Genomic DNA, 13,517 nt, shown 5'->3' on the forward strand with positions numbered 1-13,517 from the left:
ATGTTGTAGTTCAAATTTACCAGATTTACCTGATTCTTCACATGATATATGAAACTAATTTCCTAAAAGGCTAATGCAAAGGCAGCTTTTTCAATTTCACTCTGTACTTCCCCTGACCCTCCACACAGACAATTTTGAACAGATCCTAGCCAACACAAAACATTTACAGTGATTTCTTATCCGATCTCCTTTTATGCTCTTCTGGCACTAAACCTATGTATTATGCTTGAAACAAACTGAAAATACAGATTAGTCCCAAATTAAATTTTGTTAGCTTCCATTATTTCTAACTGGCATGGCTGAGCATCAGCTGGGTGGAGAAGAGGATGGCAATTAAATAGTAATATAAAATGAATATATGGATAAATTTATGAAAAACAAAAAATCAAAATAAAAAATCAAAATGCACAGTAATTAGTATATCATTAGTATATGCATTGTTTAAATTATATTGAATCAACTTTAAATCACTTGACCTTGACATATTTTCAGATTCAAACGTTGATTTGGATTGGTTTAGAATCATTCTTAATTTAACTTTTCTGTTTGCATTGCATAAAAACTCTGGTACCTCAGTTATAGTTGTGCTCCTTTTATCTTCATTACCACTGTCTTTTGTCTTTGTCTCCCTTCTCCTGTCAAGTGAGTTTTTGTTTCCTGTGTTTTCACAGAATGTTTTCTGTAGTCCAGTGGTTTTTCCAGGTACCTTTGTGTTATGACCTTTATCCTTGCTGTCCATTTCTGCTACTAGCAATAAATCTTTACATTTCTGATCCTGTTCTAACTTGTCCTCTCCACTCAGTTTCTTCCTGCTTATATTTATGTTGTCCAAACCATAATTTTTACCCTGCGATATTTTCTTCTCACTTACTTCCCCCTCGTGACTCAAAATCTTTTTTGCTAATCCATGTTCTGAAAATGGAAAATGATTATCTCCTCCAGAAATAATTTCTGAGAGGGAATTTAAATCACCTGCCTTTCTCAGCAATTCTGTACTGAAACTTGGATCACTCTCCACTGGTTGATTAGATTGAGAGACTTTTGTTGCATGCTGATTCTCTGAAATATTTCCTGATGAAAAAGCCAAAATTTCTTGTGTTGTACTCCTGGCTTCATTTCGATTTAGAGTTGATTTTTCTAGGGTTTCACTTTGTTTTATGAAGTAACTTTTACCCAGAGATGTTCTGTGCAGTTTGTTTGCGTCCCTTTCAATACTACCAGAAATGCCTGGATTACCCACAGACTGCAGACTTAACTTCATTTTTTCACTTCTGTTGTGCACTCCCAGTTCTCTGAAAGTAGATGCAACTTTCTCTAAAGGTACAGCATTCCTTAGACCTGATAAAGAGTCACCATCTTCACCACACACTTGAAACTCTTTGTCTTCAGAACTTACGGTATTGCTGCTACTGCTTTCTGTAAAGCAATGTTCTTTACTCTGACATTCAAAAAATGTTTCTGCTGAAAAATGTTGCTCTTTGTGAGGGCTGATGCTCTGGGCATGCTCTCCAGTTTTTGTAATAACTTCATCTTTCTTCATTGTTAGCTCAAAATTAGTTTCTGATTGCATCTCATATCCTTCCTTTGCTGGAACATTGCTCCCTGCCTTTCTTGAACAACCTTTTTCTTTATTTTCACGTATTATTTCCACTTCAGATAATTTTTTTGACACTCCCTCTATTTTCTGTCTCTCTCCATTAACGATTTGCTGACTTAACCTTTCACCAGGATAATTATTCGCACTCACAGAGATCTCAGCTGAAACAAAGGAATCTTTTCTATCATTTTTGTTTTCTTTACTTTGATTACCAAACCCCATTACATTATCTTGCTCCGTATGTAGCTTATTTTCTCTGTTGCCACTAATGCTACTTTCTTGATCATTGAGATTTACAACTTTTTTTAATGTTCTATCAACTTTGATTTTATCATCTCTGTGTAATTTTCTTCTGTGAATTTCCAGTGTATTTTCTGTTTGCTTAGCTTTATCCAAAGAGTTATCTTTTTGCATATATTCCACATCCATCATGCTTTCATTAGGTGCATTTTCCTCTCTGAATTCAACTGCTTCATTACACACCAACCGTTCAAAGACTTCAGTTGACTTCACAGGTTGCTGGAGTTCACTGTCATCTGGTAAGCTCTGAGCATGACAGTAACATGGATTAAACAGAGATATCATGGAAAGGATCTTATTTTTCTTTATTCTGTGCATTCTTAACGCCATTACTGAGAGTTAAGAAGAAAGACTGTCATGAAAGAAAATCTTGGAACAACCACAGATTTCAGAGGTCTGATCTGAGGAAAACATACTATTATTCCTCTTTTGAAACCTATTTAGGTTATCTTCGAAGAAGCTATCAGAAATTTAGAAGAATTCAGGAGCAGATCAGGGTTTGGATAGAGAGTATTTGATTTCCAAAAGAAAAAAAGCAGTCCTGGGGATTCAGAGCAGATGGAGACTCAGAAGCATTTAATAGATTCCATTTGTTCTTGAGGAACATGAAGCCTATCAGCATTCACAGGATTCTTGGTCCCCATTTCAATTCTTGTTCTTTGTTTCACTTTTTATCCATTATAAAGTTAGTATTGTTAGTTAGACTAAATACTCAGTTTCAGTGGCTACGTATCAAGAAGCTTATCTATTTCCATTTGCACACTCCACCACTTTAATGATGTACATTAGTGCAAAGATGCATTCTCTTAGCATTAGTGGTTTGTTCAAAAGGTATTCAAAAGCCAGAAAGGCAATAAAAACAAAGTCAGCACCAGAATTACGTAAAATTCGTTTAAGAACTCTGTGTGTTTTTTTTTCTGTAACAACATTAAAATTTATACTTCTGAATGTTTTCCAATTTTATGTAAGTTACACAGGACCAAATTTAATATGGGCACAATTAATCATAAGACTATAACAGGGCTTTATTTTAGAGATTTGAAGTGTATAGATTATATTAAAACACTATAGCCCTTAAGAAACTGAATTACTTTCCGAGAGAAACAGATTTATGAAGAAAGTGAAATTTTTCATTTTTTTTTCTCAATTATTTGGAATGGTATTTCTGCAGCAAGAATGTATTCTGACTAATCTGTCAGTTTAATTTCAGTAACCTACGCTTGTTAATAAGATTCAACACTAAACATGAATAAAATTCTATTTGACCCTAAGGAATCAATACAGTAGAAAGGTAGAAGGAAAAAAATCTAAACATGTCAAAAATAATTAAGAAATTTGAGAGGACACTGCATCTCCCTGTTTAATGGGCTCCTTTATATATTGTAAGTGGACCAGAATACATACTCAGCTTAATGTCGGCATATATCCCAAAGATCGAGCCCTAAAATACTGCAGTATTAAAATGTACTGTATGTAACTGCATCTCCAGCAGAAATTAGTAAGCCTTCCAACTGGATCCTTCCAACTGGAAGAACTGGTAAAACGTATGGATGATATGGTTTTGCTTATCTGAATGTTGTAATTTGATACTCCTACATTACTGTATAGAGCACAGTATATAAGGAATTCGGTCTTTTGTATCTGCTGCTAACTTTGTGAATAATTCCAGCAGATAGATAGATTGCTCTTTATTTGCTTAGCTGTTCTTTTTGTTCGGTTGTCTTTTAGCAGATGACCTACCTCTTCCTCTTCCAGTCTTTTCAGAGAATCACCTGCAAACTTTATGTACTGCGTCATCAGGGTCACTAGGGCAGTATAACGAGTCCGTAAATCCATGAACTGCAGAGAAACAAAATGGGAGGGCGGCAAGAGTGAAACTCACCCTGAATGCCACGTAATGTAAAAAGACAACTACCTAGAATTAACCTTTTAAGAAGTGATAAATACTTTTCTAGAACCTATCCCGACTTTGATTCCAATTTCATTTTCCTAATAAATCCTAAATCTCATTCTTTTGTTTACTCAGTTTAAAGCAAAGATGCATCAAGTTTTCCTATCATAAGAAATCCGTTTACCTCTTGAATAATGAAGTCTGATGAGCTTTGCATTCTTCGACGTTTCACTGGAGATTTTTGTTGGGAGTCAACCATAGCTCTGTATGTCATAGTCTGCAACTCGTAGTCCTATAAAAAACATAAAATACACAAAATAGTCAGCATTCCACATGATACTGACACTAATAAAAGGATTCTAAGTATACCAGTATTTATTACCTTCACAGCAGCTGAGTACTGTTCTGCATATTTCTGGCATTCATCTATTTTGCTTTGTTTCATCTCAATCTCAGAAACCAGCATCTGTAAAATATGAATCTACATCTTTATCTTAAAAAGTGATTCTTTTCTTATGGCTGTTGTTATTAGCATTTCTATTTTATCTAACAACATCAAATTACATAATACGCACATTTCCACATGTGTACAAGTAATTGCAAGCTCAAGCCCATTTCCTGGTTTTGCTTGGTTTACAGTACAAAAGTGGTGGAAAAAATCCTGCCAGGCTTAATACCTGGTGAGCAAAGCTCAAAAACAAATTAGGGTTATACCATTTCACACATATAATTTGTTACATGAAAATATTTTGTTATATAAATACATTATTGTTATAAATATATTTCTATGTCCATAATTACCAAGAGTAGCACTAAATAAAAAAGTGAGGTGATAAGCCAATAATTTTAGGCACTCTCTAAGGTTTTATGTTTGCAAATCTGAGGACCAAAACTGGTCTATAAAATAGTAATAATTAATGAGTGATATATTAAAAATGTTAGCTGCACATAACATATGTGAACATAAAAATATAAAAGCTGCTGACAATTTGGATTTTTACAATAAAGGCTGAGGGATATAAGCACCTCATGTCAAGAAATAAGACTGACATCATTGGGTTCAACTGATATTTTAATTCTTCTCCAGTCATCACAGCAGCAAATTCCTACAATGAGATCCCTTACGTACCTTATGCTGGTTCAGCTGTTTAGCCAGTGCTTTGCTATTTTCAGGATGAATTTCTTGAATCTTTCTCTGAGTATCTTCCACTTGTTGAATCCAAGTGTCCAATGAATTGTAAGTATCTTTGTAGTACTTCAGAGATTTATTAATACTTTCTAAGTCACGCAACCTGATTTTATGTTAGAAAATATATAAGGAGTAAAGATGAATATAAATGATAAAAACTACAATACTGAATACAGCCTTCAAGGCTTTGGACGTCTTAGCTCTGCTAAGCTAAGTATAGTATAGCATACTATAAACATTGTAAAATAGCACTAACTGAACAGTAAATTAACTTCTCAAACACTAAAATCCCCGGCTTGATGAAGCCTTTTCATTTGTCATAAACAACACCCAAGAGAGATTCTACTACAGAAAAAAAACTATGCATATATCCCTCATTAGTGAGCTAAATTGCTTGAAACTCCATGAGCACAGGAATCCCCAGGCACACTGTAAGAGGAAGGTCTCTGCAACAGTCATTAATTCTATGAAGTCGGAGAATTTCAAATGTGACTTATGTGAATTAAGAAGGCAAAAAGCTGAGCTGGAGTTATGCAGCGGTTCACCATACCCCATACCTCCCACAAAACAACAGCAGTTACACTTGCTATGCTAAAGCAAGTGATTTTGTTGACCATTAAAAAGTTCCTTTTAAAATTATGTTTTTGACCTGGCAAAAAGTACAATGTATTTCTTGAAAGTGGTTTCCAATACTCACCGTTATACTTTCATGATCCTTATACTGTTACTTCAAGTATCATACAAATACCACTCATCCAAAACACTGCATAATTACAGAGAAACTTACTCAACTGTGAATAAATACTTCGAATTGTGAATTGTCTGACTGTGAATAAATACTTTGAATTGCACTACTGTTGTTCTCAGGATGCCAAAAGGAGAGTAAAAAAGAGCAAGCAAAGGATAAACTATTTGTCAGGTTTCATACTTAAGCATAGTTTTACGCCAATAACCATGAAAGTAAGAAGGGATCGTGGTAACTGCAGCCAATATTTGTATATGCTTTCCATATAATGATCATCAGTGTCAAGCTGTTAGGAAGCAGCAGAGTGAACATTTGCAGAAAGCAGTTTGTTTACAGCTACATGCTGCAACCACCACAATCTGTCCTATTTACACTAGAAGTCACTTTGTATTAACAGCAACTTTTCAGTACATTCTATTCAGAACACAGAGCTGTAAGGAGATCATTTGGTTCGTGTTTGACCTATGAGGAAATAAGGACACTTCAATACCTCATAGAACTATTGTTTTATCATTTAATTTTTGTCACGCTATCAGATGATGAATCATCTGAGTTGATTTAAGGCTAGCCATTCTCCAGTCAGCTCTAAATCAGCCAGCTTTTGCCCATCTGCCTTTTAACTACTGGTGATGTTGAACAGAGCCAACTAAGTTAATTAATTGCAACCAAATAACTTCAGTATTACATCTGAGTGGACACTCATCCCTTAGAAAAGGAGGACAAAAATGTGAAAGGGTGTTGTGTGAAACTTTACATAAACAGCGCTGTATTTGATGCTCCTGTTCAAGTTATCTACAATGACAAATTAAAGTAGATTTTAAAGGAAATAAATTCAGACTGTGTACTACAGACTTCCTTAACTTCTCCATACTACAAAGGAAACAACACTAAATAGATGTATGGACATCTCCTTCAAAATTATTGACAGCCGTGTTCTGTGATATCTGTAAATCTGTAAAGGCATGTGCATTTGAGTAACACTCTCCAATATAGTCACAACAATAATACTGAAAGGCTTAAATTATAGCAACATTGCAATTGCTTAAGGAGACTGCATGAAACCAGTTGCACACCAAAAGAAAATACTGGCACTTCTCCAGAAGTTTTAATCTGGTAGCTATTGCAACAAAATTATCACAGAAGTCAATAGAAGCTAAGGGCTTCCAGACTTAGCACTTAAGTCATTAAAAGCAAGCAAACATGAAGCCAGTCATAACTGATCAATCAGCTCATGAGTTTTGCCTGTCAGAACAAATTATGTGGAGAAACAGATGGCATTTCCATAGGACAGCAAGCCATTTCTGTAGGCTTTTTTTGGAAAGTAAAAGGGCAGTTTCTCTCTACTGTGTCTCAGTAAGTTGTTAGAAATAAAACAAAGTTTCTCTATTTTGTTAATCTTTTGGTGTTCAACAGGCAGAGACAATCCCTGTAGAAACAACAGACAACAGTGTCAGCAGCACAGAAAAGATAAGAATCCCTGATCTTAGCGCATTTAGCAAATAGCTCATTAACATTCATTCTTGATTATTTTTCCACAGAAACAACAAGAACATCAAAAAACATGAACAGATTATAACAAAAAGCTATACAAACCTATTCTCAATTTGAGAATGAATATTTTGCCACCTCTCGGCTAACTGATCAACTTTTTCTTTATGCCAGTCGAAGTCAAGATCACGTTCCTTGTGCATTTTAAACATCTGATCACTGATCATCTTTGCCTTCTGCAGCTCATCCTCCAAGGCATGGAATACTTCTCTTTTCTCATCTACTTCAGATCTCCATTGCTAATGTATGATAAATTAAATATTTTAAATAATTCCTAAGTTATGACACTACTTATAAATGAATATTTTATATAAGCAATTACTTCTGGTTGCTCAAACACTAGAATGACACCAAAATGAGTTTGAAGCAACTAATTAGCTGTGAACTGCAAAATAGTTCTGAATAACAGCATCCCCCACAACACAAGCATCAAAACACAGCCAGCAAATCAACATCTTTATCTGATAAACTACAGCTTTCAAAAAATTAGGTAGGTGCCAATCACTAACAAAAAAGCATTACTTATCATTTGAGATATTGAAATAAGCTGTATGCAGAGTATTAAAAATGCTGAACTTCAGTTTTAGCCTTTCTGAAAGATAAATGCCAAACCTCCTAGGAAACCCCAGTTAGTATACCACAGCAGTAAGAGGAATCATACCGTGGACATGTTTACATAAGAATATATTTATGTTACCTTAAGCATGCATTACCTTTGCAGAGACAGAAAAATAAGTCTTAGTGAAGCATTAACAACTGGCATTCTTCGAAGTTCAGAAACTGCAAAGCATTACCTAATTGCAATTATACACATGCAAACTATCCAATTCTCAGTGTTTCAAAGTCTATTTTTGTTGAGGTATCAGTCCTAATGCAGACTTTCCTCCAAACACATACGCCAACTTTTGATAAACTATACAGTAAAGCATAACCAGAACAAATGTTACAAGATGGATCATTTCCCTTTTATTTATTTGTTCAGGCACCTGTAGACTCTTACCTTTAATGTACCCATAAGATTTTCAATATTATTTTTGTCAGCAGTTACTGCCTCTTCTTCACACAGCTTAGTTTCATAAAGTTTCACTAATGATTCTGCTCCTTGGGTGTTCTTCAACACCAAATTTACAGTTTTTAATCTGAAAAACAGTAATCTCCTGTTAACTGAACAAGCAATAAAAATACAGTAATCTCCTGTTAACTGAACAAGCAATAAAAATACTCAACACACTTGTGTTTTTCAGTCTTTTCATGTCACAGATACCCCTTTATACAGTGCTAAAATATTGTTAACTCCTCTTACTTGATCATTATTATTCATACTAATATTTTTAATTTATCTTGAAGAGAAAACTGTAAACTACAGTGTGTATGATGGGAGATGGCCTATTACATACTTATCTATGTAAATGGAAGACATAGAATAAACTTGGTTCATATTCTGAATGACAATATTTAGTTCGGAGCGCAGAGTAGGAACTGAAGGTGAACCAGCAGCTTGACTGAAAAACTCTTCACATTTATCTGTGATGCCTCCCAAGTCATCTTTCAGTCTATCCAACTCCTTCTTCAGTTTCTGTAAAAATGAACAGTGATTGACAGTGTTTTTATACTATATCAATCTGATGTGTACTCTAGGTAAAAGAGCCTTTCCCAAAGGCTTACCTCTTGCTCTGAAATCCTAAACACACTTTCATGTAGGTCATCCCTTTCCATTGGGGTTCGGATCTGTCGGATTAACCGCTCCTCACAGCTCTCCAGCCGAAGTCTGATATTTCTGACTTCTGAGATGTACAGGTTGTAAATAGACTCTTCCTGCTCCTCTGTTGAAAGAAACAAAGAACATTTTAGCAAACAAAGCCATTGTGACACTTTCACCATGTCTTCTCACAAAAGACTTTATAAAGTCACCATTCGACAGGTCTTTTCATGAATGACTGAAATCCCATCAATTTCCATAATTTTTACTACAAAACAAATTTTAGGAACCTTTAAATTTTAGCTATCATTAGACCACCTCCTCACACTGAAAATTAGCATATATCATCGATTGTCCATCCCACACACAGGCATCATCCCTTATGCAGACACTGCTAAATTCAGTAGCTGAATCTTTCAGCCAGATGATGTCAGGCACGATTCTCTAGGAAATCTCAAGGGATATTTTTTTTTGTAATTCTCCTTTGGAGGCACAAGGCAACACATCTTTCCTTAAGTATAGTGGACTATGCTAATGCAGTAATCAGCTTTGCACTACTGTACTCCTGTAAGTGATTAGCTACCTGACAGTATCAGAACAGTTATTTTAAGCTTTTTGTGCTTGTTGTATTTAAAAACAGAGTTAAGAGAACTGTAACTACAGGTATTCTGTGGAGCTACAAAAAAATCTAGGACACTTCTCTTGCATTAACAGTGTTAAAAAATTTAATATTGTTATGAACTCAACAAAGTACTGAAGCTGAATTCAAACATTCAGAAACAGCAAGGAAACACTGACTAAACAGTAATCTGTAGTGTACAGAAAAATTTGGGGGAGGGCTAATTTTTTTCTACCACTTTGTATATTAACAATATTTTTACATAGATTAATACACGCAAGCTTAAAAAAAAGGCTTTGATTTTTCATACAATATAATTGTGCAAAATGTTAAAATGACAGTTCTTTATCCATTCAGAGGAACTATAACATTAACCATATCAATATGATAAAATAGTAATTCACTAGAGCTTGAATTTATACAGAGAATACGTATTGAGAATTATAATCTCTCTTGCGAGGGCAGCTTTCTACTTTTCTCAGCAAAGCTTTACCTCTTTCTGCAGATTTCAGAAGCTCTTGATAGTATTGCTTGCAAATATTAACTTCCCTTTCCAGCTGTGCTGTATCAGAGCTTGTAAAGATTTTGGACTCCTGGCTGTCTTCCACAAAATCATCAAAGCGGGACTGCAAATTGCTTAGAACCTGCTGATGTTCACCTGGCAGCATTGTTTTTATCTGCAACAGATCATAAACCCAAGGTGCGGTCAGCAATGATGCAACACTCATGCAGTTACCTCTAACACTTTTTATTAAAAAACAGTACTGACCAATTACGAAGATAGCAAAGCCAAAAAATTGAGGTTCTGAAAGCTTGTTGTTCCTGGACTGGGGTTCACTTGACAGGTATCAGAGTAACACCAGATAGATTATATTCAAAATAAAATCCTTCTCCAACTTTAACACCAGTAATGGGCTGTGTTAAGCCAACCCCACATCAGACACCATTTCTCCATCTCCATCTATGCCTTGTAGCAACAAACAGGCACCCAGCAAGAGTCACAGGAGGAGGAACATTTCAGTATTATCTCAGATTCCTTCTTTCCAGTAACAACAGCGGGAAATTAGAACTTAACATGTCATTTTGGGTATTACAAAAAATTTTTGCAACTGTTTGAAGCCAGAGACACTCTGATGCTGTATAATAAACTCCTATACTAAATATCATTATGCTGTACATCCAACACTGGATAATTCAGTGATCTCATACATTGTTTTAGCTAGACAGAGTAGTATTTTGATCTCTATCTCTATTTTATTTCTGACAAATTTATCCTAATTATCTACTTAGCTTTTCAAATTACAGACATGCATGAGAAGAGGAATCAGCATTCATCTGCCTTCAGCTTGAAAAACTAAACGTAACTTTCACAGTCGTCCAACTGTTAGTAAGAAGTTGCAGCATAAGGAAATAATGGGGAGTTTCACTAACATTAACCTTAGCCTAGAGAAGCTAACCTCCCCAGACATCTTCAAGATAAATCCAAACCAAAATTCAGATTTAGTCACTGTTCAACTGCTTTCAAGAGATCCTGTCTCTCTGCTGACAACAAGAGACTAGAGAGATTAGCCCAAAAAGAGTACTGGTAGTTTTCATGATACAATCTCTCTGCTCTTTCCCCATGTACATCTGTGTAAGTTGCTCAGATAAAGGCAGAATATTGCACAGTGGTGCACTGCCAGCTATTTCCAGAAAATGAGGATAGCTGCAAAATGATTAATTATGCACTACCTCCGGGAAGTGTAGCCTATGCCTCTTAGCCTTACTTCCTAGGAAGTGGCTAGGAGGCCCTTGCTAGACATAGTACATACCGAGGCAACATTGCCAGCTCGAACGGCTTCAATTTCATTTGTAAGGTAATGCCAGGAAACCACACTCTTCATGTTCACATGTGACTCGTGCCAAAGGGCCAGTACATTCTGAAATTGCTGTTCAATCCTGAAACATAAAAAGAATCCAATTTAAGAAAAGAGAATGCTGTTTTACATTGCAGTAATGTATGAAAAAGGAAAAAAAATACATTTTAACCTGAGTTCCATATTAATGAATTTAAAAAAAAAATCTGCTTCCTTGTCCCTAACCCAAAGGAAATGTTTCTCTGTGTAAGAAAACAAAAATATTTATATAAAAAACATATTTTAAAGCTGTTTTTGTTTTGTCCCTACCTGTTGGCTGTATCTATTGCTTCTTTGTTTGGTGGAGGAACTGTAAAGCATACAGATGGAACCATGGCCTCATTACCACTTGGGCTAATGACTTTCCATTTAGCACGATGGGAGTTGTTTGCTAAAACACACTCATCATCCTTGTAAATAGTTATCTAGTATTAACAGAAAAGCAGAATAATTTAATGAGCTAAGCATTACAAAATAGTTGTACAAAGCTCTTTTGTAAATGGCGTCACCAAATAAGCAACAGAACAACAAAAACAATGTTCAACACAAGGATTTGCTCTTGTTTACTAGGGTGGAAGACATTTAGAGCCCAGCATTCTCCAGGAACATGGTAATTAACGAAACTTCAGCTGAATTCTCACGTCTGTAATTGATTTGAGGAAATTCAAGTTTCTAACCTCAATTTGTCTATAGTCACAGATGGCTTTAATTGGGATGGATGTTTTCAGTATACAGTCAGGGTTCCTTGGCTTCAGCTGAATTATTGCCTTTGCTCTCCCTACAAGGCCTGCTACTGTGCTCTTATACTGCAAGAGTTGTTCCTTTTCTTCCTAAAACAGTAAAGAAAAGAACAAAGAACACATCATGAGAAGTGGCCAGAATACAGTTCTGCTTCTTTGATCCTGTTAAGCTTTTCTTTTTCTGACTTCTTTTACTGTGTTTCTTAAAAGTAACACATTTTACAAGAACAATTTATCCTTCTGAAGTCACTGGTTTCCCACAACATCTGCTATTGTAAAGATAAAGAATAAATAATACTGTATTTTAAGGGTATGAAAAAGTCATTACATGTGGACGGATAAAAATATTTAATTATAACTTCTAAAATATCTAAAAATATATATAAATTCTAAAATATCAGTATTATTTTCTTATTTGCCTTTAAAAGAACAATTTTATAACATGGCTTTTATATCCAAGTATAATCTACACATATCTCGTTTAATTGTAGCTCACATTAACAGGATACTTGAATTCTTACCATAGACTCCTGGACAAGGTCTTCCAGCCTATGAAGGCTGCTTGTTCTATCACAACTGTATTTTCGGTATATGGCATCTTTCAAGTTCTTTAAATATTCCATGTCCTCTTTGGCATCACTGAAAAACTAGGAGGAGACGAATATCTGTGTTACTATTAAACAAGCTAAAAAACATATAAATAGCTACATCATGAAGGTTTTTTGAAGCATTATCTTCTTAAAGATCACCTTCCCTAGCAGTTCGAGGTGACCACTGTAGCACACAACAATATTCATGATCTCATGTTTGAATGTACGCTTAAGGGAGGCACATGTTGTAATGTCTTGGAACAGCAGTTGGTTTGGGTACTATCTAAATGCAAAACTGATTCAGCAGTTATTGAACGTTAGTTAATTATGGTTTCAGCTAACAGAAAAATTTCTGAATTCATTCTTGCTTCATAATTATGAAGCATTATTCTTGGATTCATAATTACTTTCACATATAAAGAACAGATAGAGCTTATGAACTGTAAGAAACTAGCTGCAGATTTAGCAAGCACACCGGAGTGAACATTTCGGAAGGAAGAGGAAGTGAGCAACCACACTTGGCAGCTCTGCCTCAATCTAGGGCGCTGGTTAAGAATGACTGGGAAGGGAAATGGCCTGTGATAACTGGCAACTCAATCCTCATTCCTCAAGTCCAGAGTTCTCCTTTTCTTACTGTTACCAGTAGGAGCCCAAACCACTCAACTTTGTCTTCTTCAGCATCCATTTCCTAACTTTGGGCTGTT

General features: G+C 35.3%; 2 protein-coding genes across 19 annotated transcripts in view; both read right to left on the reverse strand.

Annotated features, from left to right (window-relative positions):
• DST (dystonin) overlaps window positions 1–13,517 on the reverse strand; it is a 301,653-nt gene that overhangs the window by 123,992 nt on the left and 164,144 nt on the right. For all 18 annotated transcript variants that reach the window (XM_035542995.2, XM_035542999.2, XM_035543008.1 and 15 more), the window contains 13 exons: window positions 12,745–12,870; window positions 12,161–12,313; window positions 11,754–11,908; window positions 11,400–11,526; window positions 10,082–10,265; window positions 8,936–9,093; window positions 8,668–8,846; window positions 8,271–8,409; window positions 7,316–7,509; window positions 4,918–5,080; window positions 4,171–4,254; window positions 3,973–4,080; window positions 3,638–3,736 (listed from right to left, as the gene is read on the reverse strand). In XM_035542995.2, coding sequence (XP_035398888.1) covers window positions 3,638–3,736; window positions 3,973–4,080; window positions 4,171–4,254; window positions 4,918–5,080; window positions 7,316–7,509; window positions 8,271–8,409; window positions 8,668–8,846; window positions 8,936–9,093; window positions 10,082–10,265; window positions 11,400–11,526; window positions 11,754–11,908; window positions 12,161–12,313; window positions 12,745–12,870 — 1,869 coding nt within the window. The remainder of the gene's footprint in view (window positions 1–3,637; window positions 3,737–3,972; window positions 4,081–4,170; window positions 4,255–4,917; window positions 5,081–7,315; window positions 7,510–8,270; window positions 8,410–8,667; window positions 8,847–8,935; window positions 9,094–10,081; window positions 10,266–11,399; window positions 11,527–11,753; window positions 11,909–12,160; window positions 12,314–12,744; window positions 12,871–13,517) is intronic.
• On the reverse strand, window positions 372–3,502 carry LOC126913240 (uncharacterized). Its single transcript, XM_050709736.1, has one exon. It carries the CDS (start codon window positions 2,225–2,227, stop codon window positions 386–388), a length of 1,842 nt encoding a protein of 613 aa, XP_050565693.1. The 5' UTR covers window positions 2,228–3,502; the 3' UTR covers window positions 372–385.

The sequence above is a fragment of the Cygnus atratus genome, chromosome 3 (assembly GCF_013377495.2).
Source record: "Cygnus atratus isolate AKBS03 ecotype Queensland, Australia chromosome 3, CAtr_DNAZoo_HiC_assembly, whole genome shotgun sequence".
NCBI lineage: Eukaryota > Metazoa > Chordata > Aves > Anseriformes > Anatidae > Cygnus > Cygnus atratus.

Coding starts and splice junctions, on each gene's coding strand:
- LOC126913240 (XM_050709736.1), bottom strand. CDS start 2,227: ATGGCGTTAAGAATGCACAGAATAAAGAAAAATAAGATCCTTTCCATG.